We start from the raw sequence: 27,996 nt of genomic DNA on the forward strand, positions 1-27,996 counted from the left end.
GAAACTTTCTCTTCCCAAAGTTGTTTCGTTTCATTGTGATGCTTCTTCAGGGGGTTAGTTGATCCGAATATTTTTTTCACTTACTCACTTATCAATCATAGCAGAGTCTGAAAGCTACATTAAGATGTCATAAAGTGTTATTACACCGCCAAAGTCTACTATTCCGAAGAGCAAAGAAATTATTCATTACACTGTTAGGAAAACTTTTTGAGAACACTTTAAAATATCTTAATTAATCTTCCAAACTGTTAACAGTCTCACATCAGAGAAAGTATTGTGACACCATTATTATGTGGATCATCTGTGAGTTTAATTAAAAGGAAACTGTACATTAAGTTTGTGTTAATGAAGCTTGCTATGATACTGTGATAATAATAATAATGTTTTCTAATGTTGAAAGTGAAATATAATAATATCCCTTCATGTTTACTTGGGGTCCATTTATACTTATTACTGAGTGTTATTGTGCCTCATGCTCACCTTTCAGTGAAACTGAAGAGACACTGAACAAAAATATTTCATTCAGCTTCAAAAACAAATAAATTCCACGTGATGAATAAAAATGGGATACAGTTTTAGATGAAAAAATATGAAACTCAGCCAGGAGATGGCGCTGCCCTGTTCACTCTTTAAGCAACCATGAGCACCTTTTTACAGGAAGTTCCAGCATAGCTGCCACCATCATGGTGTACTGTGTATAGATATGTTTGAATGTAAAAAAAAAAAAAAAAAAGAAGTCCCCATTAAAAACAAATTTAGTTTGCAAAATAACAACAGAAGAAATTTCAAAACACTAAAATATCATTCATTCATCAGCTGTTTAGCATACAAACACCTGTACTGTTTATAACCTTTGCCATGTCTAAAAAGCACTGGGGTTTCCTCTTCCTGTTTTGGCTCATCTCCAGTTCTGTGGTGATCAATTCAACCAACAAGGAGACCAAGATCTTGTTAATTTCTAATTTTAACACAAGGTGTAATTCTTTTATGAGTGAAATAAGTCTTAAACTAGAGGCATAGTATTCATAGTATGCATAATGTTCCCACCTTAAACTATACACTCAATGAAATAATGAAATCAAAAGCAAAGACAAGAATATACCCCCTTACTCCACCTCACATTTCCCTGCCTTGTCTCTTGGTATTTTCCAGGTCTTAGTTATGCCCCTGACTACAGAGTTTAACTGTAATGTGTCCAAGCTGAAGTTGACAGTTCAAGGATAAACTAAGCATCAGCATTTCAATGGTCAATACTCTGAAACATGACCGAGAGCTCCATCCCTACCTGTTACAGTCACTTACCTGTGATCTTCTGTGACCGGTCAGCGTGAGGGGAAACTGCAAATAACTCCTTCAGTAGCATTTTACAGGTATGTTTTTTAATTACAGCTTTTACAATCATTATCATTATTATTAGCATATTATATTCAATTATCATCACTACTCTCCAGTAATATGAATTTAAATCATAACACAATTTGTTTTTTTCAAAATGTACACATACAAGTAGCATATCTTAAATGTCCATAATTTAAAACATATTTCCTTTTTCAACCTAAAATGAAATTACCGTCAGTCTTAAAACTAAGTATGAAATGAACGTACGGTTTAATACACACACATACATACTGTACATACATACATACATACAATAGCAGTTATCATAAAAAATGATAAAAATAAAATACACACATTTTACAAAGTCCTGACCCAAGCTTTCACATCATTAGATGATTGATATCATGACGTTCACTCTAAAATGGTTGATTTTGGCATGCATATTAACACAAATGCTTAACTCTTTTTTTTTCCCAGTTTGAACAGGATTTTGTCATAAAGCACTTTGCTAATTGTATTATTGTCTGTCCTATTCACATTTGTGCATCTCATGTCTGTTATGGCTTAAGAACATACATTTCATTTCCCTGTGTGTACACTTTTCTCCCCTTGAACCTCCCTCTCCCCAAACTCTGTAACTATATTGTGGTGTTGCTAGGCAGAGTATGTTCTATTATCAGTCTAAATCATAGTAAGATCACCTGCAGGGATGTGTGTTGGGGTATCGTTCTCTTGATCTGAACAGGAATGCATGTTTCCAATTTAAAAACTATAAATTCATTGTGTCAATATTGCCATCTCACACTCAAAAACAGAAGATGTATTCACAATAGGCAATGGTCACTTTCTACAGGCCACTTTCTACAGAATCAAACAGCATCATGCCACAACTATGGATCAAGATGGTGTGAGAGAGAGAGAGAGAGAGAGAGAGAGAGAGAGAGAGAGAGAGAGAGAGAGAGAGAGAGAGAGAGAGATGGATAAACAGACATTCACTCATTATTTTATCATTTTTTCATAAATCATTCACTCAGTGTCTTTGATTCTTCGAGACATCTTGCTCGAACGTTGTTGGTCATCTTCTAGTGTCCATTTTTGATTTTGATCCTCAGTTTTTTTCTTCTTCAAAAATGTGGTTTTTCCTTGGGTAAGGATGGAGGTGGGGTTCTACAAAATGGAATAAAACACACTTAAAGAACCGTAATAGCTCCTGGTGAGATGAGATGTTTGATTTGGTGTTCACACAAGCTATTTTTAGCTACAGATACAAACATCAGTGAGGGTGCTTTTCTCACCTGGTGTGCTTATTATTTAGCAGGAATATGTTCTCACGGACCCCGACTCTCCTCTTTGACCAGAGTTTACTGACAGAGAGAAGAAGGTTATTAGTAAATATAACCCAATGTGGAACAAACAGACCTAAATCAGTGCAGTAGTTCAAACTGAAACACGCAAAATTGTAAAAAGAAACTGTGTTTAGTAGGTTTTCTGTTCTGACACTAATGAAAAAAAAGCCACTAAAACACTTGAAAGTTGATTCAAAATAAAAAAACTGTGGTTTTGATTGTAGATATTTTCCCATCAATCCAAAAGGCTTCTTTTGTTCTAATTATTATGAGAAATAGTGAATTATTGGAATTATATGCTTGCTGAGGAAATTAAATTCAGCAGCTTTGATATGAATAAAACATGTTTGTAGGAAAGCAAGTATGCTTATTTCTTACTGAGAGTTAGATGACAAGATCGACGGTAAATATGAAGCTACTGCCAGCAGACAGTTAGCTTAGCTAAGCATAAAGACTGGAAATATGGGTAAAGGGCTAGCTTGGCTCTGTCCAAAGGTAACAAAATCTGCCTAGCAGCACCTCTAAACATGTTAATTAGTGAGCTAGTGAGCTAATAAGGATAACTGTTTCTCCTTGCTTCCAGCTTTTGGGCTAAGCTAAGCTAACTGGCTGCTGGTGGTGACTTCAAATTTACCAAGAGAGTGGTATTAATCTTCTTAAACTCTCTGAACTAAAATCATGTTTTCCACCCTTTGGTGTGAGCCCAGTATGTCATTGACAGTTTCCTTGTATTTAACTGGCTGTTTACATCTGACTGACATGTTGAAATTGCCTGTAATGTCAGACCGTGTTACCGAAAGCACCACTTAACAGATTTTTCACCTAAATAGGCTGTGGGTGTACGACTTCCTGTTTTTCCTCATATCTAAAAGACCAGCCTCTCAGAGAGGGTTGAAGTGTCCCAAAATCAAAACATAACATAGCTGAAAGACATGACATAAATCAAAATCCACACTATCCTTTTCACAATAATCATGTCTGTATGCTGTTTCTGTTTTGGGTTTAATTTTCCCACAACACAGTTTGTTAATACAATATGGTCAAAATCTATGAGGGGCCCTTAGGGACATTACTTAGAATAGCCATGCATATGCATGTACTTTTCCTCTCACATACACATATGAAACCAAACTCATTCACATACTATACTGAAAACCATACACACATACAACTGAAATGCTTTTACATACACAACTGAAACACTCACGCAAACAACTGAAAAATTGTAGGCTCACATACACAACTGAAAAGCTCTCATGAAAACTATTGAAAAGCTTTCACACATACTAGTAAAGTGTGCTCATAAACAGTTGAAATGCTCTCATATAGTATTGTGAAAACCTTTTAAATAAACTACTGAAAAGTTTTCACACACGACAGTAAAGCATGCTCATGTACACAGTTGAAATGCTCTCACAAAGTATTGTGAAAACCTTTTATATAAACTATTGAAAAGCTTTCACACATACTAGTAAAGTGTGCTCATAAACAGTTGAAATGCTCTCATATAGTATTGTGAAAATCTTTTATATAAACTACTGAAAAGCTTTCACACATACTAGTAAAGTGTACTCATAAACAGTTGAAATGCTCCGTCATCAAACACTGTTGACCTTGGATTTTGATTTGGAGACCCTTAACCAATCAATTGGCTGCTAAATCTCCATATTGCAATGACCACCGTTGTCATTTTTCTGTTCTTCTTTTGCTGTCCACTATTTTCACTTGTGTGAAGTGTAAATAAACAAATAATATCAGGCTAAAGTAACAGAGTCTTGCATGAAGTACCGTCTTCTGCTGCAATTTCTGTGTCAGTGTTAGTTTGTTATTATACAGTATGACTAGTTTAACATTTAAAAATGCACATTGTTTTTTCCCTGTCACAAATGTTTAAAGAGGAAGAAACCACTGTGTAATGCCTGATCATTCAGCCGCTGTGAGCTGCAATTCCTCACCTTCACTCTGGACTTTTCTCAGGGTGACGGAGGGGGTTGAGATGGCGGAGGCACGGAAGTTGGCAGGTAACGTTTCTGAGGAGTCGGAGGTCACGCCGCGGAGGTCCTTCTCTCTGAACATCTTCCTCCATGATGGTGACCGTGTAAAAGTTTTCGTGCCATCCTGTAGAGTAACAATACAGGATCAAAAACAATAATACCAGTGAAAAATAACACAGTAGAGGCTATCTATTTCAGGGTCTTATTCATTATGCATTAGTGGGGTTTAACAAAGTAGTAATTGCCAAAGCAGGATTTGTTGTGACAATATACCACAGTTGCACAGTTTTTAGTCCTTGATGCTGTAACTAAGCAATTAGCACTGGTGTAAACACAGCTGAACCACTTTGGCATGCCAACACTTTGCCAGCAGTGGTACATGCACTGATGCCATAAAGGCTTTATATGCTATTTTACCACTGAAAAGAAAATATCCTGTCATGACACATATTTAACAAAGGGCAAAAATTTACAAGTTTGGATCAAAGGCCCTATTGTCAAGTAAAATTGTTTTAGTCAGGGTGGTTATAATCAACACACACTCCCGCCTCCTGGCAGGAGTGATTATCTTGATTGATTTTCTACTAACAGTCTGCTTTGTCGTACCTCATCTGGCCTCCTCTCTGTTCCCATGGAGATGAGAGCATTGTACTCCTTCTCTAGGAGCTGCCTCGCCTGCAACAGATAGACAAACAGGGTTTTAAGATCATAATTAAGATAGTTTAAGAGTTAAAGATTAGGATTATCTTGGCATTAGGCAAACAGAAGGTGTGGCAATGACAATTTCTAACAACAGTTGTGAGATAAGCGCTCTACAGAGGTGTTTTTCTACATTCAGTGTCTACAAGTTGTCAATAAAGGTGGTCTACTGTGGAGTACCTGTGTGTTCTGATTGGGTATCTGGAGGAGGAGGGCCAAGTCAGTGTAGTCAAAGGTGTCATCTAGCGCCAGGAGGGCCCCGTGCACTCCGCTTTCAAGTAGGTTGTCAGCAAACTCTTTCAGACCGATAGACTGCACCCAACACATCACTCGCTCATTGGACCACACCATTACATCTGTGCAGAAGGACACAGAAAGGCAGTTCTCACCGGTTCAATATAGAACAAAAAGTATGTGTAAATATACGCTCTGATATCATGTCTGAAGAGAAGATTTGACCACAGGCCTCACCTTGGTTCTGGTGTTGACTCTCATCCCTCCTCCTCTCCAGCTCCTTCCTGTCATAGTTCAAGCGCTTCAAGCACATGATACCATAGTGAAGACTCACCCTGTAAGTGAGAAGGACACATTGCTCTAAAGGAAGTAGAGAGATGGAGAATCAAATGCGTCTGATAACGGTGATAAATGTCACAAATAACCCATGAATCTTTCAGACCTGTGGAAACTGTCCACCATCTTCAGCTGGCCCCTCAGTTCTTTCTTGGTGAGGTGATCAAGCATGCGGGCATCCACCAGTGACTCCATGAAGTAGGAGCGGTACTGGGGCAGACCCAGGCTGGGCAGCCATTCGTTTCCCACCCACTCGTGGTTCATGTCTCCATAGGCCAGGATCTGGAGGAGGGTGGGGGTGATGGAGATAAATAGTGGGAAAGAACACAAACAAGGTGCATGAAAAACAAGAGAAAATATGAATCAATCATAGAATTGGTAACATCTAGGCTTGTGACCTGAATTTGAAACAAAATATATGCATACAAACATTTCACACTTCAGTTTACTGTAACTGAATTGTAAAAAAAAATACAGTATTTAGATATTTTGTCACCCTTTTGTTATAAAGAATAATATAATTGTTTTTTTTAATGTATTTTGATGCAGACAAGGAGTGTGACAAGTTCTGTCTAATGAGCAACAAGACGTGCTCAAAAAACAAAAATGGTTTATCTACTACACAAGTTACACAAGTCTGAAAGTACATAAAACAGGGGGCCCCTTTAAGTGCAACCTAAAAGTCTCAAGAAAACACAAGTCCCTCTGTCTACAGCTGTTTCTCCTTCCTGGACACTCTATATACACTGCAGTGCTGTATATACATTGCAAAACATCCTTCAGTTGTGCCAGTTGATGCATCACAGGCAACAGGAAACATGGGAATTGTAGGCTAAAACTGTGGTGGTACCTTTTCAGGGGTGTCCATCATCTCTATATGTTAGAGGTAGACTGGAATTCTGAGTTATGATAGATTGGTACTACTTTCTAACAAGGCCTCCTTTATAAAGGGTTTATAAGCAATAATGACTAATGACTTTATTAATAGTTAATAAATCACTTACTAATGCTTTACAGATTAGTTATAAGCAGTTAATAACAACAACTTTTAGGTTGCCAGGTCCTTCAGCCTGACACTGTTAAAACCATGCCTCAAATGGACTGTTTGACCACCTACCTACTGGAAAAGGGCATCTGGACCAGAAATACATCTATAAAGAACTTATTATTAACATTAACTTTTTAACATTGTCAACTTACGTACAGTCCAATTGAAGGACTTCCTGATGCATTAAAGGGCTAGCTAAAAAGTAAGTGTCATGCTGTAGGACAATTTTCCACAACCTGGCGACCCAAAAATTGTTATATAGTATTAGCAAATCATTTGTCAACCATTAATAAAGCCATTAATTACAGCCATAAATATGTTATAAGGGTGCCTTATTAGAATGTGGTACGGTTAGACTGAAAGGATTCTAAAGTATATTTTCCATTTAATACTCAGAAAGGACACAATGTCACTGCTGAAGAAAAATTCTTTTATCTCAAATTGTGGTCCTCAATTGGTCTCTGTGTTGGTCTCAGAGCCCTTCTGGTTTTCATTATAGCCATCTGATGAGGGATAGATTTACCACAGTTTTACCTTCAACTGACAGAAAACAGACTCAGCTAAGTTTTGCAACCCTTGGCTCTTCACAAATGACAGTTTACATGAGGAACAATGGAGTCCTCACAAGTTGTCAGTTTGTGTTTGTGTGAGGGGATAATAGATTATGTAACCATACAAGCTAGCACATCACATTTGAAATGTGTTTTGCATAAATAGTGTTCATAATGCAATAAGTTATGTTTGTGATTAAAAGCAGGCTTAGGTAGTTCTTTTCATATCCCAAAGCGTTATCCTGAATAATCTGTTTTCCTCTTGACCTAACACCAGACTGGTTAAGCCTATGTGTAATGAATGTCACATTATACTGCAGTATGTGATGATCACCTGTGTACTGCCAGACACTCACCTGGTCCCAGCTGAACTCCTTCTGCTCCTTGTGGTTCAGGCAGAGAGGAAATGAAAGAGAAAAGGGACAAAGAGTTGCAAAGAGAGGGAAAGATCACCAGTGGGAGTATGTGTTTGTGTGTGCGTGTTATGGTGAAAAAGCGTCAGGGCGGAATGGAGAAGAAGAGAGGGAAGGCAGAAGGAGGAAACGTTTTGTTAGTGAGTGAGAATTAGTTGGAAAAACACTACATCAAAACAGATTTTGTGGAAAGAGTAATGGAAAGGTGTTGCCAAACATGCCTAATCAGAGACAAAGAAAAAGAAAAAAGCTTATCAATGTGAGACCTTTGGTCATATTGCTAAGAATTAAGAGGCCAAAACATAAAACAATTCATTATATTACATGCCTTAATACAGAAAATACTCTAATAGTGTTTGTGTCAGCACTTTTTATGCTTAGATTCGATATGAAATTCAATATTCTTACTGGCTTGGTGGCAGCAGTGAGAGACTCCATCTCAGCATGTGTCATCCAAATATTACTGGTCGACTGTAATGACAGTAAACAACATCAGTCTTCTTCCTTGACATGAGTATGAATTTGTTAATGTGCCAGCTGTGTGGACACACAATTTGTTTGCTGATGTTTAGAGTTTCGCTTTATGTTTTTTACTGAGCCTTACAGAGCGAGTGCTTGCAGGTGCAGATGGACTAGTGAGGGAGACCATTTCCTGGATGGCCAGGCGGAGTTTGAGCCTGTGTAGAGGGTTGCTGATGCCAATCTCCCTCTGGATCTCTGTGTCTGACAGGTTAGCCATAATGGCGCCGCTCTTCACGTTGGCACGACACGCTGCCACATACCACGCTGGCATCCCTACCCACAGCTGGATAAACAGAAATAGGATGTGAACGGCAACACTTGTAATGATGATACTTCACAAACTATCAGGTGAGTGTCACTTTTGTATTTGTTGCTGTGTAACCCTAACCCTAACTAACCTGACCCTATTACTAAAATTAACCCCAACCCCTTAGATGTATACTAGTGAAGACAATGGATATCTATATAAACTTGTTAGTGACACATTATATCAGACTATCCATACACTGAACTGAATTGATCCTCCCATTTAGCAGGATGTGCCATGACGTACCTCAAGCCATGTAACAACAGTCGGGCCATCCCACGAGGCGAAAGGCAGACCCTGACGACAGGCTTCCTCTAACAGGTCGTGCCTGGCAAGGAAAGTGGAAAACAGAAGTTTGACAGAGATTAATTTCTTCATATCTCACCTCACCACTCTCTTCTTTTATAAATAGAAAATCCCATTGAACTTAAGATGTTAAATACCATGACATTTATGCATTGCAGAGCCACAAGGGCATATATTCGTTTCAATGAATGGCATAAGGGGAATCAAAGCCATGTCATGCTCTACCAATGGCACCTGACTGTGCCATTTACTAATACACTGTAGCCTACAGGAGGGTTCAAAGATCTCTGTATAACATGAGGAGTGTGTGGAAAGATGACTAATCTCACTTCTTTTTGCTACGGCGGTCTTTTTCCACTGTTCCTGTCCCAAGTTTAGTCAGGCCTAATGGGTCGGCTGAACCCAGGTCATCAGAGGGTGTGGAGGCTGGAGAGGTCAAAGGTTAAAAATAATAGTTACTTTATGTATCAGCCTCACTGTTGATGATTCTCTTACTGTAAACAGATACATTTGTTAGTTGGGCAACAAAATGCTGTTGTGAATGAGTAGTTTCCAATCTGTTCACTCACCCAGCGAGGCAGATTCGCGCCCAGGTGCACCGATCCTCCCCTTTTCTTTTTTGCCAAAGAGACGACCAATGGATGACTTAATGCTTTTCTTTTTGCTGGCTTTGTGGAGGGAATCCTGGCTAGCAGTGGTGGCACCATCAGCAGAGAGACTAGAAGGACAGTGAAAGGAAAAACAGGAAGAACAGTGAAGTCAACACAGACACTGAGCACATCTAGTTTGTTAGCCAAATAAACTATTTGAGTAAACCTTCTTGAGAGTACCTGCGAAATTCACGGTGGTCATCAAGGCCTGCCCCCGGGTGAGTGTGTGTCATTCGGTCCAATCGTAGGGCTCGAGGAACAGGAGGAGGGGTGGAGTCAATCAGGGCAAGTGCTCTGCATTCTTCACCATCTTTGCTATTCTGCAGGGCGGAAAGAGTTGGGTCAGTTTCCACAGGGTCTTCCCTAAATTATCCTCATTTCAAGCACATTTGTGGCTTCACAGGGTCGACACAGTACCTGTCTGTCAGTCTCCCTGGCAGGGGAATGTGGCAGGCGGGGGGTGGAATGTCCAGAACTGGGTGGTGAGGGAGACGCCAATGTGGAGGAGGTGATGGATGGAGTCATATATCCTCTCCCGACGCTGTCCCGTCCTCCCAGCGAGGAGGGTGGAAGAGGTGAGGCATCGAGGGCCACGCTGCTGACTCGGCTCTCAATCTCTTCTGCCCTCAGCTCTGTGCTCTCCTTTTCCTCCTGAATCAGCCTGAGAGGAGAGGACGATTTTTAAATCTTTAAATCTATATTATCTTTATTCTAACAGAAAACCCACATCTTTTTGAATGTAGGCTAAAATATTGGTTGCTCAAATAGCCTTAGGATCTCAAATTAGTCTCATAAAACTCACTTAATCTCCTTGTTGATGGCCTCCAGTTGCTCCTGTAGCATGATGGCCAAAGTCTGTACATCTGTCTGTCCGCTGGGAGAGAGCAGCTCCGATCCGAACAGGGTCTCCCTGTCGTCCTCGTCGTCAGAGCAGCCTCCCTCCACACCACCCTCAAACCCCGGACCCAGCATAGTGCCGCTGTCCCACTCTCCATACTGGGAAGAGGGAAAAATGGAGGGAATGATGCAGGATATTATCATCCCAATAACAAATTATATCAACATCATCATCATCATTATCTCAGTGTAAAGTTAACACCTTGTTACTATCGTCTCTAGGAGGCCCCCACCGGCCACGGTGTGCCCGCCTGACCACCACCCCACTAGAGGAGTTGCCGTAGCCAGCCGGGAGCGAGCCTCCACCCTGGGGGTACCGCAGCTCCGAGGCGCTCCCTGGAAGAGATCTTCGAAAAAGGGTGGAGGGAAGTGAGCTCACGCTGCCCGTCCTATGGTGAGATTCAGAATTCATTAGTTATGCCACAGTACTTCATCAAACACATTAAATCAGATTGTCCCAATTTTCTGGGTGTAAAGTTACAACAGACAGGTTTCTCTGGAAAAACAAACTTTAAAAGAGTCATATCCATATGAATTAAGATTGTATATATTATTTGCATGTGTTAGCCAGAACGACACCCTCTAGGTACAGTATAAATAATTACTTTTTAAAAATAGATGTTAGTGGAAATACATTACAACTAAACAGGGGAGTAAACAAACATTTGTGCTCAGAAGGGGCAGTGTACATATGGTATCCCTTGGGAGACATTGTTTTTATTTGGGCATTCACAAAATGTAGGACATATTGTATACATAAATTCCTTGTGGCTTGTGCCTTCATTGTGGCTAACCTGGAATAAGAGGATCCAGGCCTGCCTCTCAGCTGATCCAGCTCCAGTTGGATTCGCTCCAGCTCAGCAAGGAGCTGCTCCTAAAGCACAGAGGAGAAAAGACTATAATTAGCTTTTTTTCCAAGGGAAAATGACCACTATTTGTTAAACATCATGTCTCTTGTTTGTAGTGAAAAGCAGAATTCTTGAGAGCTGGGAAAAGTTTGATATTTTTGTGTTGATTATTTTAGGGGCTTTTTGCCTTTATTTGATAGGAGTAACTGGAGAGAGACAGGAAATGTGGGATGACATGCAGCAAAGGGCCGCATTCGAGATTCGAACCCCAGCCGCTGCGGTAAGGACTCAGGACCCAAATTTTGAAACACATTTTCTTTGGAAATAAATGCAAGACAGTGCTGTTGAAAGTTGGATCGTGCACAAGATTAAAACATTGTCTTGACCTCTCACACACAGAACATGAGATTAAAATGATAACATAGCTGAAAAGGCGAATACCTTATTAGCTAGAAGATCATCTTGGATTTTCTTCATATTGGACAGTTCCTCTGAAAGAGCATTCTAGGAGAGAAGAATAAATCTACTTTTTTAGCCATTCTTATTTTCCATTATATCACAAAATATTCTGCACCACTAATTAGTCTTCTCGTTACCTTCTCCTCTAGTGCTGCCATCCTCTCTTTGAGGTGGAGCTGCAGTCGCTCATTGGACTCAGACAGAAGCTTGTCCACTGTATCTGAGAGGCGTTTGTTGTGTTCGTCATTCATCTTCTCCCTCTGCCTCGCCTGAAATGAAGCAAGGCCAAAAGAGAGGTGCTCAAAATAGGAAAAAAAGTGGACAACAATTAGCTTCAAATGGGAAATGTAGCCAAGTAAAGAAAAATAAATGATGTTACTCTCTGTAGCTCTTGGTTCTTCTCTTCGAGTTGAGCTTCCATTTGCCGTAGTCGCTCCTCAAAGTTTCCATGGCGCTCCTCTGCCTAAATTAGAGGAAACATACGAATATTATCAGATGCTCCTACAAGCCTGTTTCTGATGCATGAATGGACTAAAAATAGATCCAAATAAAAACTTCAGGATTTTTGTTCAAAGGCATTATTAGGCATGAGGCATTATTATCAAATTATTTGATCAACTGATTATTTAACTGTAAAATAAACCCAGCCTTTAAATGTAACTATCAGCACTGAATCTGCGTGGCAAGTTGTGTGGTCAGTTAGGTACAGTATATTTTGTTTATTATTTATTTTACCTTTATTTAACCAGAATCAACCAAGTCTAACCAAGTCAACTAAGAATCAATTCTCATTTACAATGATGACTTGGCCAAGAGGCAGCGATAGGAGGCAAGTCGATACAAGACATTAAAACATAGATACAGTCAGTACAAGAAAACAATATTAGACACAATTAAAACATCAAAATATATACAGTACAGTATATACAAAAACAGAGATCTATGTACTGTGTTCCAGAGAATCAAATTCAAAAGCAGGTGCATTGATCAGAAACTATCACTTGTAATGAGTTATTAAAGGAGGGTAACGGAATGAAGGTGTGGAGTTTTAGCATGGTTTGCAACTCATTCCAGTCACTAGGAGTGGCAAACTGCAATGAGTAACGGCCAAAGGAGGTGCGGTTACTGTTGGAGATATTGAGTAGTGAGCGGAGATATGGAGGGGTTTTGCCAATGATAGTTTTATAAATCAACTGATACCAGTGGTATGGTACAGGAAACTAGCTCTTGCTCTGACTTTGGAGAGTAGTGTGTTGATGTGCGTTTGAAAGGAGAGTGAACTGTCGAGCCAGATACCCAAGTATTTATAGGAGTTGATGAATTCGAGCTCTGACCCATCCAGGGAGGACATTTTGAGGGATATTATTGCCTCTGATTAAAAGTACCTTGTTGAGAGCAGCAACCCTTTGGGCAAGCTGGGCCTCGATCTCAGGCAGTGTCTCTGCCCTCTGTAGGGTCTGCTGGAGCTTCTGCTTGGCTTCATCCAGACGTTCCTGTAGCTGTCTGTTTTTCTCTTCACTCTGGACACACAGACAAAAACATATGTACTGTATAAAGACTGTGATTGGAGATCAGTTCATAAATAAGTCTTGTAACCAAATATAAATGTTAAAGATAATGGTATTTGCATACCTGATCCATTTTCAGATTTTTAATTGCTACCATACAATTCCATCAAACATAGCAAGTGCTGATAATGTATGATATGACTATAGTTGGATACTGGATTATTTGAGACATTCCTTACCTGTCTGTGCAGTGATTCCTTGCTGGCCAGCTCATTTTCCAGCTTGTCTTTGATATCATGGAGAGAAGTCGCCTCCCTCTGGGCGCTGAGGTACCTGCATTCAATACCAAGCCACCATCAAATAATTAGAGCTGCAGTTCTCAGCCAAAGTAACATGATATATGTGATTATATGCAGTAATTTCCACTGGGGACTTTTCTAAATCCTATTTTTGTCCTTCTCACGTTTACAGTTTCAGTTTGATTCATTCACTAAAATACCACTAAACTGTGTCCTCTGACTGTTCAACTGCCAAAATCCAGATGGGAGAAGCTCTAAGTTGATCAAAATGTTAAGATGCTCCATTGAGTTGTCTTCAGTTATTACTGTGCGCTCACAGCATTTAAGCTTTACAATCAGTAGCGAGTGATTTGTGGACTTTTGCCCTAGATTTTGCAGCTCAAGCAACATAGAAGCTGCCTGACTCTCTTGGTGGAGATTATTGGGGCTGTATGCAGCTTGTGAGGAAGCCTGCAGACACTACTCAGGGCTGAAATGACTCCCCAACTCCTCTGCATTTTTAGGTAACAAATATTTTTTGTTTTTATTTAAGAATAATAATAATAATTCTCCTAAAAAGACGCTAGAACGGATCATCAATCAAAGATAATGCAGTAAAAGACAGTGCTCTTTGTAGTAAAGATAGAATATATTATATATATATATATATTTTGCATCATAAAAGATAAAAATGTGACAGACTCAAACTACTAATTTCTCATCTCAACTGCTCAATTAAACATTTAAAGTATACTGAACCTTACAGATAATTGTCTATACTGTACATTTAATTAGAGAATTAGGACATTAAGTTACATTCAAGCCTTCAAGCTTTTTTTTTGCTTTTCTCACACAACTGCATTCTTTATATGAAAGTAATGCAAATGTTATTATGTAAAACAATCTTAGACTGTATAAAGAGCTGTCAGGACACATTTGTAACACATTGCCAGCCAACAGGTGAAACATATGGTCCTTCTGCTATATTCAGTACAGCTGATGTATGAAATTCTGGTTTAAAAAAAAATTGTGAGTCCTCACTAAAACTAAGAATACATTCCACAAACACAGCAAAGGTCACCTGCGTTCTAGTGTTGTAATCCTTTCCTCCATGTCCTCCCTTTGGCAAAGGGCCTAGAGGAAACAAAATGTATCATGAAACAAAATTATATGCAGTCCAGGTTTTCATGAACATGTACATGTGACTCTGAGACATGCAGGAACGTCTGCAGCTGGCCTTATCAACAAGGCCTGTGACCCCCCCCCCCCAAAAAATACTTGTTTAAAACAATCTTTAGTATCTTATTGTCAATTTTTGATTTTAGATTTAAATACCAAAGCAAATTCCTTGTATGTGTTATCCTACTTGGCAATAAAGCTGATTCTGATGAGATAACAGTTCTTATTACACATTTATGTAATAAGTAATGGCCAGGTAAGAGATACCCAACAGGAGGGGACAAATTTAATGTGTGGATGGTTCCATAAGTAGTACATTTTAATACTGTAGGTGTCTATTTACAATTTCTTCTGCATTTGGTTTAGATCTCCATATCCACAATAACACCAATAAGCAAAAATCCACCTCATAACTGTTTAATATCTCTTAATTTCCCTCTCACTACCCCCCAAATAAATGCAAATACAAATAATGCATATTAATACTTCTCTAATATATGCCCATTGTGTTCAAATATACACTTTGAGCCTTGGGAATTGAGGGAGCTCAGGGTCTTGGCCAGGAAGAGACAGATTGGCCCTACAGACCTCTTTTACTTCCCTTTGGAGCTTCTGATTGGCCTCCTCCGACTTCGTCACCTCCCTCCTGGCGGCCGCAAGCTGTTCCTCTATTTCCCCAACCTGACGTGACACCACAAAAGGACACAAGATGACACAGTTTGAAACTACGTAAGTCAGTGTTAACTGCCACAGCACCAAGTGTAAATAGAAATGACAGTGATTCATTACAAATGTATGTTTGCTCAATGTATTGTAATGTGCTCTTGAAAAGCATCACTGACCCAAGTGTAACATGCTGAGAGTCTGACGCACCTAACATACAGTAAACTAGAGATCGAATGCCTCCCTTTTTAGTTTTCAGTTTTCTCTTCAATCCTTTTATCCTCTGACCAGATAATCATGGTGTTATAGAACAGTCATCGTCACCTACAGTAAATACTTACTTTTGACCCATTACATAAGACTGTGTTAGACAGTGATACATACAGTATGTCTATGATTAAATTCAAATGGTCATTGTAATCCTCATTGTGCACTATACAGTATAATTATGGCAATCGAAGCAGCTGCAATAGTCTAACTGGCCACAAGAGGGAAGAGGGAGACCAGTAGACGCACTGTACATAGATCCCGTCCTTATGGGATAATATACTGTTAGAAATACTTCAGGAGTAGCTTGGCTCTACTTTATGAAGTGCACTAAAGGAATTTATTATAATAGTCAGTGTTCATTATATAAACTAAATTAACAATACAGACAAAACAGAAACACAAAGGTAATGATACAGTTCAAATGCACACATACGCTTGTAATTCTATACTAGTGAAGACCCTTATTGACTACACCCCGTCTCCAGTGCTAAACAAAACATAACCATAAAGGAATAGTTCAACATTTTGGTAAATGTGCTTATTTGCTTTCTTGCAGAGACTTATATGAAAAGATCAATACCACTTTCATGTCCGTATAGTAAATGTGAGGCCAAAGCCAGCAGACGATTAGCTTAGCGTTATAGTTTTACGGAGTAAGTATATTTCCCCAAAAGCCGTCCTATTCCTTTGACAATTAGAACTTATGTAAGCCCTTACTTTACCCCTAATCTTAACCTTTACCTAATAGTTATTTTAACCTTAAAACTGCAATTTGTAACTTTGTGCAATTTCTGACTACAGCAAAGATGGTGGCATGTATAGAGTAAATATGTGAAGTTGTTTTACTATACAGTAACTCAGTGTTGTTGGTATAAAGTGAAAATGTCATCAAGCTAACATGATTTCAAACACACCATTTATTGAAGTGATGAGGTTGAAGAGCACTAGCCCTGTCAACTGGTGACAGGTGTGACCTAGCAAACAATTTGAGAAAGCCACCAACCAGAGTAAATGCACTGTTGTTAGTGTTTACACAGATGGATATAATAACAATATATTAACTGAAACATTTCATTTTAGATTTCACATTTAACCCTGATGTCACATGCTTACACTGAAATATCCCTTTGAAGAAGTGAAGATGTCCTTGCTTTGCAAAAATGTCCTCATGCTGAAGTTCCAAATCTCATGTTGGTCCTCACCATGACAGATATACAGAAACATACACTCACCTGCCGGCACATGAGGGCCAGCCTCTCCCTCAGCTGGGAGAGTTCAGCTCTCTGCCGCTCTATCTCTCCTTCTCGTTGTCTTTCCAGCTCGCTATCCTCCAGGCCAGTGGAGGGACCATTGGGTAGTCGCTGGAATGATTACAATATAGAAAAAAATGAGAGTGGTGAAGAAAAATAATTAGTTTGAACTAGTTGAGGTTGTAGATGAAATAAATGACGTGGATAAAGTAAGACTTAGAGTTAAAATCACACTGACACACCATGGTACCCACACATCTACTTTTCTACTGACTTTCTGGACGCTAACACATACACAAAAACAACTGGAACCAACATGCATAAAACCCTCCCTTACATCTTTCCCGCTGTCCACCCCTTGTTGACGTCTTTTAATTTGGTCTCTTAAAGAGATTACCTGGAAAGGGGGAGACAAAATGGGCACACAGATGATACAAATGAATGTTCTTTCTTCACACCAAGCTAAAGCATCCTTGAGACACACATAAAACATGATTCGTTTTGGACTTTACCTCAGTAGAAGACGCTGCAAGTTGATCCTCTAACATGGACACCCTCTCGAGTGCCACACGGAGCCTCTCTCGAACCTGTATGGTAGAAGTGATATCAGTTGACGGACCATCATGGCTTTTACAAATTACGATTCGAGCTGCATTTGTAGTGCTAAAATGGATTTGCCCTTTTTACTCTCCTAAAATAATTACATCTTCTTGAGGTTCCTGATAAGCTTGCTAGAAAGAGCAAGAAAAAGTTACAAGACAATAGAGAAACATTTATGAAGTAACTTACTCCTACTTACAGCAAAGTGTAGGAGGAAGCTTTTAGAGTAGCACATGATCACATGCATGCTCTGAGCAGAAATAGCAAGGATTTACCATTCATCTGCCCCATTGGTAATTCTTTTTAGTTTCATATATGATTTTAAGTGGTTTAACATCGTATCAAATGTGTGTTTGCTTATGAGAAAGCAATAACTGCAATTTGTGAGCTAAAACTACCCTATTCTGATTTATATATATCACTTCACCGTAACCAATGATATATTGGACAGTCAATCCAAAACGTGCTAAAAGGTGTATGTCCATGTCTGTACTGCAGCCATCTAGGACACTGATAGGCTACACTAACAGGCTACAAACTTAAGAGACATTTGGTCTGTTAAATTTTTAAGTCAAATGAAATTTTATCAGCGTTTATTCTTAAACCTGTAATAACTGATTTTGTTATGAAACAAGCTGTTAACACAATACTGACATACTGTATCACCTTTTAAGCTAATATGGTTAACATGTTAGCAAACAGCCTATTTACACATCTAGCAGATAGAGAGCAACATTTAAAATCAAATGTTTCTGGTCATCTGATAAATGTAAGTGCAATATTCACTTTCCTTTTGGCTCTGTTTTGCTCTCCACCACCTCCTGATGGAAATATCTGGCTCTTTAGCTGCTAAATGCTCCACTATGTTCACTAGCTCGCTGCTTACTTTGTCTGTCGGCCATGAGAGCGGTGAGAGTCAACCAAAACAGTAAGGTTATGGGCCTGAAAACCAAAACAATGAGCTGAAAGATGCTATAAAGCTCCGCAGAGTTGGGGGGAACTGCAGAGTCAGGTGAGGTGACCCCTTTCACATACAAGTAGTCATAAGATCCGTTGTTAACATAAAAATATTGATCATAGCCACTTTAAATTGACTTTAATCCCTGATCTACAATACAAAGGACAACAGTTTGACCCACTTTCTCATCCAGGGCTTTGTGGTGCTCAAACAGAGACTTGAGGGCCTTGAGGACTTCCACCTCACTGGAGACCCCCGCCGGGGACTGGGCTTGTCTTTTTACCACCGTCATCCTCAGACTTCGCTCATGCCGAGACACCAGACATTCCAGGTGTTCCAGCAACAACTACAAGAGTGAGTGGGTTGAATGGGAAGGAGATGGGAAGGTGGCAGGAGAATGAAAAGGGGAGAACAGAGAGTTAAGAAAGAGAGTTTGAAGGACACAAAGGATAAGGAGGGAAAGAGAATAAGAGACAGAAACAGAGAGAGCAAGGTGAGAGAAGGGAGTGAGAAAGAGACAGAGAAGGCTCAGAGAAGATGTAGAGGAGAGAGGAATTTTGAGAGCGACAATGAAGTGAAATTGGGTGATGAGAAGAGCGCCGGGTAGCAGAAAGGGACAAGGAATGAGTGGGAGAGATAAGGAAAGCAGATACGAACACAAAAAGGAGTCACGAAGAAAAAAGAGAATGTGAAAGAGAAAAAGAGAAAAAAGAGAAGCAAAGAAAACAGTGTCACACCCACACAACCACAATGGGTGAGGAAGATAACACAGTGCTAATAAGCAAAATGGCCGCTAAACATCTTACACGTGTGTTGTTTCTCTCTGCCTTGAGCTCAGCAATCTCCTCCTCCCTCTCCAGAAGCTGTTCCCGGCAAACGTTCAGGTCTTTAGTCAACACAGCAAACTCCTGTGGAACACACAAGCTGCGTTCAGGGGCACAGAAAACAAACTGTTTAAATGTATGGTTTTAATAGTGTAAGTGGTCTCTGCTCAGCCACTTGAGCTGCGATGAGAGCTTGAAGGAACAAATAATAATTCAGGCCAGACACAGCCAAATGTTTTGACTCTGAAAATTAAACAGAATAGGCTGCTCTCAGCATACACACATATAAACGGACACAAAACGCTAAAAATATACATAACCCTCCAGAAACACACTTTGTGAAACACCTGAGACCAGGAATGTAGGAAGACGTAAACCTACATAATAATCATGTAAATCACTGACACAGTTTCCACCACCACTCTCTCGCTTATCCTCCTCTGTGAACTCGTATTCATGGATGGATTACATCACACTGTTACACAATGGCTCTGCACTGGAATGCACAAGAGAGACCCCTAAAAACACAGCATTGATATATCATTTACAACACCGCTGGGAATTCATTTTTTAACTCCTGCATAACGCTGAAACAGAGTGCAAACAGGAGAGCGTGTCTTACATTTTCTTACACAAAAAGAACCAGCAAAGAACACTAGTACAATCCATGGTCAGTAATGTCTTTATGTCTCCATAAAACACTGTCGAAGCCTTCAGCTTGGAGGCAATTGCTCTTTATGAGGATGACAATGATGTTTAGATGTTTACTGTCAGGATTACCTGCAATATGATTCAAAAACTGTTGAAAGTAGACACAGGAAATTGGTCTGTGTTGGCATGGAGGCGGGAAGAGAGAAAGAGTGAAGAGAGAGATCTATGCAGATGGTGACACAGTGGGTCCATTGGCTCTTGGCCTTATGGGATTCTTTCTTGTTTGGATAGGGGTCAGCTTCTCAGTTGTCTTCCCTTGTCCCCTTATAGTTTCTTTTCTATTTAATCACACTCTTTAATCTTTAAAGATTATGGCCTCCATTTATTTAAATGAATTTGCAGTCCTGCTCTAAGATGTACAAGGAGTTACCTGTATATAAATAGGAAGTACAAATGTGAAAATGCTTTTGACTGGTGTGTTGGCTGCAAATTGATAACGATTTACAGGTTCTTTACACAATATCATAAACACCTGTGCATTCAAATTAAATTAAATAATGTAGCCCTTTAACAAAAAACTAACATTGTGGAGTTGAAATAACATCGGAGAGGCATTTAGGTCTGCAATTAATTTTCATTATCGATTAATCTGTCAATTACTCTTGAGTAAATGATTAACTGTTTAGTTCATAAAATGACAGAAATTAGTTAAAGATACCCGTTGCAATTTCTTAAAGCCTTTGAAAACATCTTCAAATCACTTGTTTTGTCAGACCAACAGTTCAAAAACACAAAGATGTTCAGTTTACTATCACAAAAGACAAAGAAATGCAGCCAATCCTCACAACTGAGAAGCTAGAACAAGGGAATGTTTGACATTTTTGCTTGAAAAATGACTTACTCTAAAAACAATTAAAAAAATGAATCAGTTATCAAAATAATTGCTGACTATTTGTCTGTCGATCATCTTATTGATTAATCAACCAATTGTTTCAGCTATAGGTTAAATGTTAGTTTGGGTGCACCAAATATTTTTAGAGAAATGGGCAATATACTAAATTGTACTAGATTCCATTGGTTTTTATGATATTGTATCCACTCCTTGTAAATTTGAATGACAAAAAGCACAACAACCAAACAATGTGGAAATGCTATGTTGCCTAAGGAATAATGAGACTGGTGACTCAACATGCTCCATGTTCACTGCAAGTTTGAAATGCAGTCATCACTTTTTCAGTCTCCTTTCAAATTTAACATCAAAATTAGATCTAAAAACTTGGTAAAAAGACTTTTCTGACTCTCCTTCAAAAAACATGAAATAATGACAATGACTATATGTCTTGATTCTGGATTAATACAGGATTTAAGATTATTACAGTTTAAAGGAGCCTCACATATAGTGCTGAAAAGACAGTGTGACAGCAAACTATGCATACTGTAAACGAATAGAGCTGGGGATTTGTCCCAGTGAAAAAAGAGAGAGCTGTTCATGTTATAAATGTAGGATAAAATCTTCAAATTCCAGCTATTATTAAAAAGCAATTTCACCCAGTAAACTAAATAGAATTCCTAGAAAATTAAGTATTCACTTAAATTATGATGAAGCCATAAACAAATATTAGCTTCCAGCGTCATTAATCATCCACTAATAACATGGTCAACAAACATAATAAAACCTGATTACACAATAAGAGGGAAATTATGGATGCAACTTAGACTAAACAGCCAGAAGATGATAGGAACATAAACCCTCTGCATTAGTAAGAACATTAGTGAGGAAAACTCTGAAGATGTAGACAGGGAAGTATTTAACATCCACTTTCTAGCTGCCTCTCTCTGCAACTGTCACTGCGAAGGCTTACTGTCTCATGAGCTCGCTTCACTATGACACACTCAGAAAAACACACTCATACATAACTAGACACTGATAGCACTGAGGATAAACAATATCACCTCACAAGGAGGAGTGTTCAACTTAATGCACTTGCTCTATCAACCATACTTTCACTTCCAAACTAGACTGATTCCTCCATTTATGCACAGATTGTAAATATGCATACACATAGTTGTACCTGTGGCAGAGCAATGGATAGCTGCCTCTGAAGTGACTCCTTTTCGTGTCCGAGCTCACGGAGGCGCAGCTGAGCCGTGCCCAGGGTGTCCTGTGTCTCCCTCAGGTTTTCCAGCAGCCTCTCCCTCTCTGTCAGCATGTTGACCATTAACGATTCCAGGTTCCCTGTGCTGCCTCCTTCGTCTCCTCCGCCTCTGGGCTCCCTCCCACTGAAGCCTCCTCCTCCCATCGCACCTCCAGCGCCTCCGACTCCTGCCCCGGCAGGTGAGGAGGGGCCCCCAGCAGTCCCACTTCGCCCATCCTCAGAAATGGTGGGCATCACCTCGCACATCATCATGAGACTGTAACGTGTGTGTGTCAAGTTAATAAAGAAAACTTAACAGCAGATTGTGCGTGCAAAATGTCTTCGTGCCTCTGGTTGTAATGAGCTTGTACTAAAAGTTTAATGTACAAAATATAAATCTTTACATCTTCAGTTTTCCAAAAATATCATTCCTTTGGTCTGCATGTCTTCCTCTGTTTATTGCCTTTATGTTTTTTTCTGCACCACTCACTTCTGTACGTCTTTGCTCACTCGTCTTCCTTCACAAAGTCCCAACCTGCATGGTAAATGATCACAATGCTTGTGTTCCTGTGTTATGCAAGAGGAAGAAGTATCTACGGGGAAGCCGTTCTGTGGGTGGCTAGGATTGGTGGAGGGTGAGGAAGGGAAGGGGTTACGGGCAAGGAAGGGATAAAGGAGGACCAATGCTCCTAAATCGTGTCCAAGAGGCAGAGCTCCTCACAGCACCGGGGGTAAGAGCTGAAAAAGAGAGCAGACATTGCATTAGATCCCCCTCAATAAACTTCACTGTGCATATAGCAAATGAGAACAGACACTGCAAAAGTGAGCTGGTAGTTTGAGACAACAACATAGACTAATGTAAGTCTATAGAAATGTGACAGCAATACCTGATGGTTTGCAATTAGCATTTTTGACAAAATAAACAATATTTTGACTTAGTACATAATAATGTGATGACAACTCAAATAAAATGATCAATTCTGGATCTCTCCTTATACATCCACTGTGAACCTCTAGAATCTCAGGTTATAGTGAATGAAGTGAAAGATGTATTTGAGTAGCATACACACTGAGTCATGCAACTTCAGAAATGTTCAGGAGACAAGAATGATGTTCAACTCAGTGATAGTCCAAATAATACAGAATGTTGCTTGGGAAATACAATTATTCGCTTTCTTGCTGAGAGGTAGATGAGAAGATTGATACCACTCTCATGTCTGTCCATTAAATATAAGGCTACAGCCAGCAGTTGGTTAGCATAGCTTAGCACAAAGACTGGTTACAGGGGGAAGCTGCTAGCCTGGTTCTGTCCAAAGGTGACAAAATTTGCCTACCAGCACCTCTAAAGCTCACAAATTAACATGTTATGTCTTCTTTGTTTAATCCATAAAAAAATTTAAAGTGTAAAACTACAAGTTGTGGTTTTACAGGTGGCTATGTGCCGGACTATTACTTGGCCAGGAGCAGTGACTTCCTGAAGTCTCTGGATAGTTGTCGGCCAACCTCAAAGTGATGACAAGAAACCTGCAGGTTTTACACTTTGTTATATATATATATTTTTTCAGATTAAACAGACAGGATACTCTATAAAGAGTTAATTTGTGAGATTTAGAGGTGCTGGTAGGTGGGTTTTGTTACCTTCGGACCCATTTCCAGTTTTCATGCTAAGCTAAGCAAATCGACTGCTGGCTGTAGCTTTACAGTATATTCAACGGACAGATATGAGAGTGGTATCAGTCACTATGATTTTGATGAGATCAGTGTGACTTTATCACTGATGAAAGTGTTAAAATGCTAATCTTAATGATTTAAGCAAGATAACACCAAGTTAAATTTGTTTTGATTCTCAGTTTTTCGGGGAAAAAAGTCTGTGATTGTGATTCAAATATGTGCTCTCACTCCACAAAGCTTCCTTTAATCAGTTTTGTTGTAAATTGTCTGCATATCTTCAATTACCTTTTTAACTGGATAAGGCGTCTGGCTCATGCCGCTAACTGTGGGCCAAAATGGTATGGATTCAGGCAATCAGTGTTATTATAGCGCCTCATGTCCCTCTCTTTGTTCCTCCCATATTCTTCACTGTCTAGTCTGTAATACTCAGGGGCTTGCACTGGCCTTTATACTTTTAAGTGGTTTGGACTGATTTAGTGCCCCATGCAGACTTCTTTACGTCAGTGAGACTAGGCAGCACAATAAAGAATTTCTTTGTCCAACCAAAATCCTCCATTTTGTGAATCAAACATATTTAGCACACAGGCCTCAGCACCAGTGAAAACAAGTCTTGCCAATTTTCTCATTATTATTATATGGACGTCCAGGACCAAAGATGGGGACTGCTAGCTGGTAATTGGAGGCCTGATACAGATACTGAATTAGCTCCTCATGCTGGTGATCTGGCTAGAGCACTTGGCAACCTCACTGCATGTCCCACTAAAAAACAACTTACTTCCTTCCCCGCTACACTGATGGATAATCACTGATGCAAGACTGAACTGGCATTGACTGCATTTCCTTAAAATACAATGATTAAGAGTTCAAAATGTAATCACATTTAAGGAATGTTTCAATCTTCTCTCCCACACTGACACCTGCAAAGGAGTAAATCTGAAAAGGTGAGGCGCTGGCATCATCAAATGTAAGAGGTGCACTTTTAACCCAGAAGCGGCAGGAAATTTACACCTTTGGGTGTGAAATGCTCACATGGAAGTCACCTGACTGAATTAGATCACGCTAAAGGTCTGCGTAGCACTAAGGAAATGTATGTATTTTTGTTATTACAGCTCTGATTCAAGAGGTGATTTGGAGGTGCCAAACCTTTTAACAAAGAGGCAGAATGTAGGGGGTGTTAATTATGTTGCCTTTTGAAAGCATTCAGCCAATATTTAATTTGAAAAAGACCAGACATTTGTCAGGATCTATTGCTTTTTATAGGGGAAAAATGCATTTGTGGAGGGACACATTTGGCGATGGCACCACTGCCGTGAATGTAAGCCTTTAAAAAATACTCTGTTGATCAAACTATGCCAAGTACCTCTGATGTTTGCTCAGACTGTTTCCCGAGGGTTCTTGTAGACAAAAGACTACAACAGCTTCTGATTGTTACTTTGTGATCCAAACTACCCAAAATATCCTTTTGAAATTCATTGAAGTTGGTACAGGACCCTGAAACACCTGAAATCCTAAGCATAGGGTGGCCTGTAAGAAAAACTTTCAACCACTCAGCTTGGGATAATCTTGGAATTATTCATCGTCATTACCAGCAGGTCTTCATTAGCTCAGCAGGGGCAGCAGAAAACAGGGTAATGTAATTGATGCAGACTATTGTATATAGTTTAACAATCACTGCACAGCTCACAGTATTACTTTACTGTATTCCTACTGTGTCAAATGATGAGTCTGTGCTGGAAAAACAAAGGATTCATTGCTGGAGTCCTAATTCAGTACAGGCAAAACATAATTGTGCAGCCTGCAGTTTTGACTGAAGCGTCAGCTATGAGGTCACTGAGCTTCAGGACCTGTGTGTTTTTGAGTGTGCGTGGAAGATATATATATATATATATATATATATATATATATATATATATATATATAGAGAGAGAGAGAGAGAGAGAGAGAGAGAGAGAGAGAGGGAGAGAGAGAGACAGAGAGACAGAGAGAGAGAGAGGTAACTAGAAAACAAGAGATAGCACAACATGTCTGGTGCATTAAAATGACACTGTGGACTAGTTATCATGAGACCTTTTCTTTGAATAGTTGCCAATCTTACTGCCATAGAAATGAGAGCATGGGGGCTGGTAGAGAGGCAGCTTGAAAACAATAAGCTGGTGATAACATTTTCTATAATGTCACATTGTCGCCACACTGAAATCAATAAAGTATATGTGTGTGTGTGTGTGTGTGTGTGTGTGTGCGTGTGTGCACATGCACATGTGGGTATTTTCATATTATGATTGCCCACATCATCATCATCATCATCATACACAGTCACACTGAAACCTGCTTGTAGCCGCCTACCCCGGAGAGGACAGACTGGCTTTACAGTATCTAGTTGCTAGATGACCAATTAGGACAAGGCCCCCAATTAGGCCGTGTATCATGTTACTAAATATTCCCTGTCTCCGAAAAATGCCATAGCCTTGTGTGTGTTTGTGTGAGAGAGAGGCAGAGAGAGAGAGCAGCAGAAACAGCTCTCCTCCACCAGACACTGGGGCGGGGAGAGGGGTTTGCAGGCTCCCACAGCCGCCGACAATTAGAACTAAAGAAAGAGGCCCTCCGCGATCGGTTTTTACATCCAGTTAGCCTACATGTTAAAATCACCTTGCCAGCGAAAAGAATGCATGCATGTCGGATGCATTCTTGGCATTTCAATGAAAGCAGAGCATATCCTACATGTAGCGACTAATAATGAACGCCCCCCTCCTCCCTAATACCATGAAACAGTACCCCATGGCCAAGTAACGCATCATTGGAATCGATAAGTGATTGTCGGAAGCTGGGTAGAAGAAATGGATGCACCGAGATCCGGACTAACACGCTTTTATTTGCGCTGGCATCCACACTGCATACTGTGCTAATGGGGAAATGACGAGGCTCTCTAGATGACAGCTCGACTAGTCTGTGGCTACCTCCATTTCTGAATGTATAGAGGAAAGACCAGTAGACGATAGACGCACGGGCGCGCACGAGCACGCACGCGCAGATCTACATTTTTATTTTAAAACGCTTAGCAGTTGTGTCTTGGAGGGATCTCTAAATTGGCCCTTCGTGTGTTAAAATGACCATTAAATCAATCGGAAGGAAGATAAATATCTTCTTTAGAGATCTGGCTCGACTGAGACTATAGAAAGCATCACGTCAGGAGGATGGCCCAAAAATGCACATCGCACATTTTCAGTAATGGGCCTGCCTTCTCCAGACATTATAGAATTCTAATCAACTCCATAGGCCCAGTTACAGCAGTGAGACGAGCTGGGAGGTTTGACTACAAAGCTCCCAACGGCAAAGGGCTTAGTTACAGCCATGATTAATTACAAGCAACACATAGTGAGCCAATATACAGTGCATCTTATGATCTTGTGAGGAGACTCTCTCTCTCTCTCTCTCTCTCTCTCTCTCTCTCTCTCTTCAAGTAGCTACCACCTCACCTAACTATATGCAAACGGCAGCGAGCAAGCAAGCGCGCCCTAAATAAATCGTGCTGTGTGCTGCCAACACACCTGCCTGACACTGACATAGGCACCAAGCGATGCATAGTCTATCTAATATAAGCCTATTTGCCTCTATTCAAATAGTAATCCCCCTCCTTTCCACACACACACACACACACACACACCCCCCGCCAATCCTTCACAACACAAATGTTAGGTAGCCTACTTGTTATCACACACATGCACGCATACAAATGCATTTATCGTTACATTAGTGCATACATATGTCTCCGATGCGTCTTCAGATGGATATAATTTTCCCTCTCGATGGAAACTGGGTTGCGATGGGGCGGTGTGAAGTTGCATCCTTACCACAGTCATCGCGGGGAGCTTGTAGTGTCCATGTTCGATGTTAAATATTCCTTAGGTCCATCTCCGCGGATCGTGCCTCTGTGTCTGCGCCCCTCATCTGAATCCAGAGTAAAGCTTACTGTATGTGTTTTTTTCCCCTGCCTCTTTTTTCCACATGTAAACGGCGAGGAGGGGAGGGTGGGGGGACGGGGGGGCGCGTAGAGAGACTATACG

General features: G+C 40.0%; 1 protein-coding gene across 4 annotated transcripts; it reads right to left on the reverse strand.

Annotated features, from left to right (window-relative positions):
- Positions 1-1,362: 1,362 nt before the first annotated feature.
- On the reverse strand, positions 1,363-27,986 carry LOC122867810 (liprin-alpha-3-like). 4 transcript variants are annotated; one of them, XM_044179059.1, is made up of 33 exons: positions 27,784-27,982; positions 22,755-23,002; positions 22,202-22,541; positions 19,461-19,562; positions 18,836-19,000; positions 17,609-17,683; positions 17,434-17,493; positions 17,079-17,207; positions 15,502-15,594; positions 14,816-14,868; positions 13,696-13,789; positions 13,334-13,468; positions 12,328-12,411; positions 12,086-12,217; positions 11,931-11,993; positions 11,436-11,515; positions 10,844-11,030; positions 10,547-10,740; positions 10,162-10,405; positions 9,925-10,064; positions 9,664-9,812; positions 9,424-9,520; positions 9,035-9,116; positions 8,564-8,764; positions 8,368-8,430; positions 7,903-7,929; positions 6,054-6,229; positions 5,849-5,946; positions 5,558-5,733; positions 5,285-5,353; positions 4,640-4,802; positions 2,634-2,702; positions 1,363-2,505 (listed from the first exon to the last, which is right to left on the reverse strand). In XM_044179059.1, exons 3-32 carry the CDS (start codon positions 22,535-22,537, stop codon positions 2,650-2,652), a joined length of 3,720 nt encoding a protein of 1,239 aa, XP_044034994.1. In that variant the 5' UTR covers positions 22,538-22,541; positions 22,755-23,002; positions 27,784-27,982; the 3' UTR covers positions 1,363-2,505; positions 2,634-2,649. The 4 variants fall into 4 exon arrangements, with proteins under 4 accessions (XP_044034994.1, XP_044034993.1, XP_044034995.1 ...); XM_044179058.1 differs by having other exon boundaries at positions 22,202-23,002; positions 27,694-27,982; XM_044179060.1 differs by lacking the exon at positions 17,434-17,493 and having other exon boundaries at positions 22,202-23,002.
- Between the last annotated feature and the right edge of the window lie 10 nt (positions 27,987-27,996).

Source organism: Siniperca chuatsi, linkage group LG20 (assembly GCF_020085105.1).
Source record: "Siniperca chuatsi isolate FFG_IHB_CAS linkage group LG20, ASM2008510v1, whole genome shotgun sequence".
Taxonomy (NCBI): domain Eukaryota; kingdom Metazoa; phylum Chordata; class Actinopteri; order Centrarchiformes; family Sinipercidae; genus Siniperca; species Siniperca chuatsi.

Bases quoted from the DNA above. Each gene is read 5' to 3' on its own strand.
- LOC122867810 (XM_044179059.1), bottom strand. From the start codon at position 22,537: ATGATGATGTGCGAGGTGATGCCCACCATTTCTGAGGATGGGCGAAGT. The intron at 19,001-19,460 runs GTAAGATGTTTA...TCACTCTTGTAG, and splicing joins CAGAGAGAAACAACACACGT to TTGTTGCTGGAACACCTGGA. The intron at 14,869-15,501 runs GTCTGTAGGGCC...TGTTTCCTCTAG, and splicing joins TCCAAAGGGAAGTAAAAGAG to GCCCTTTGCCAAAGGGAGGA.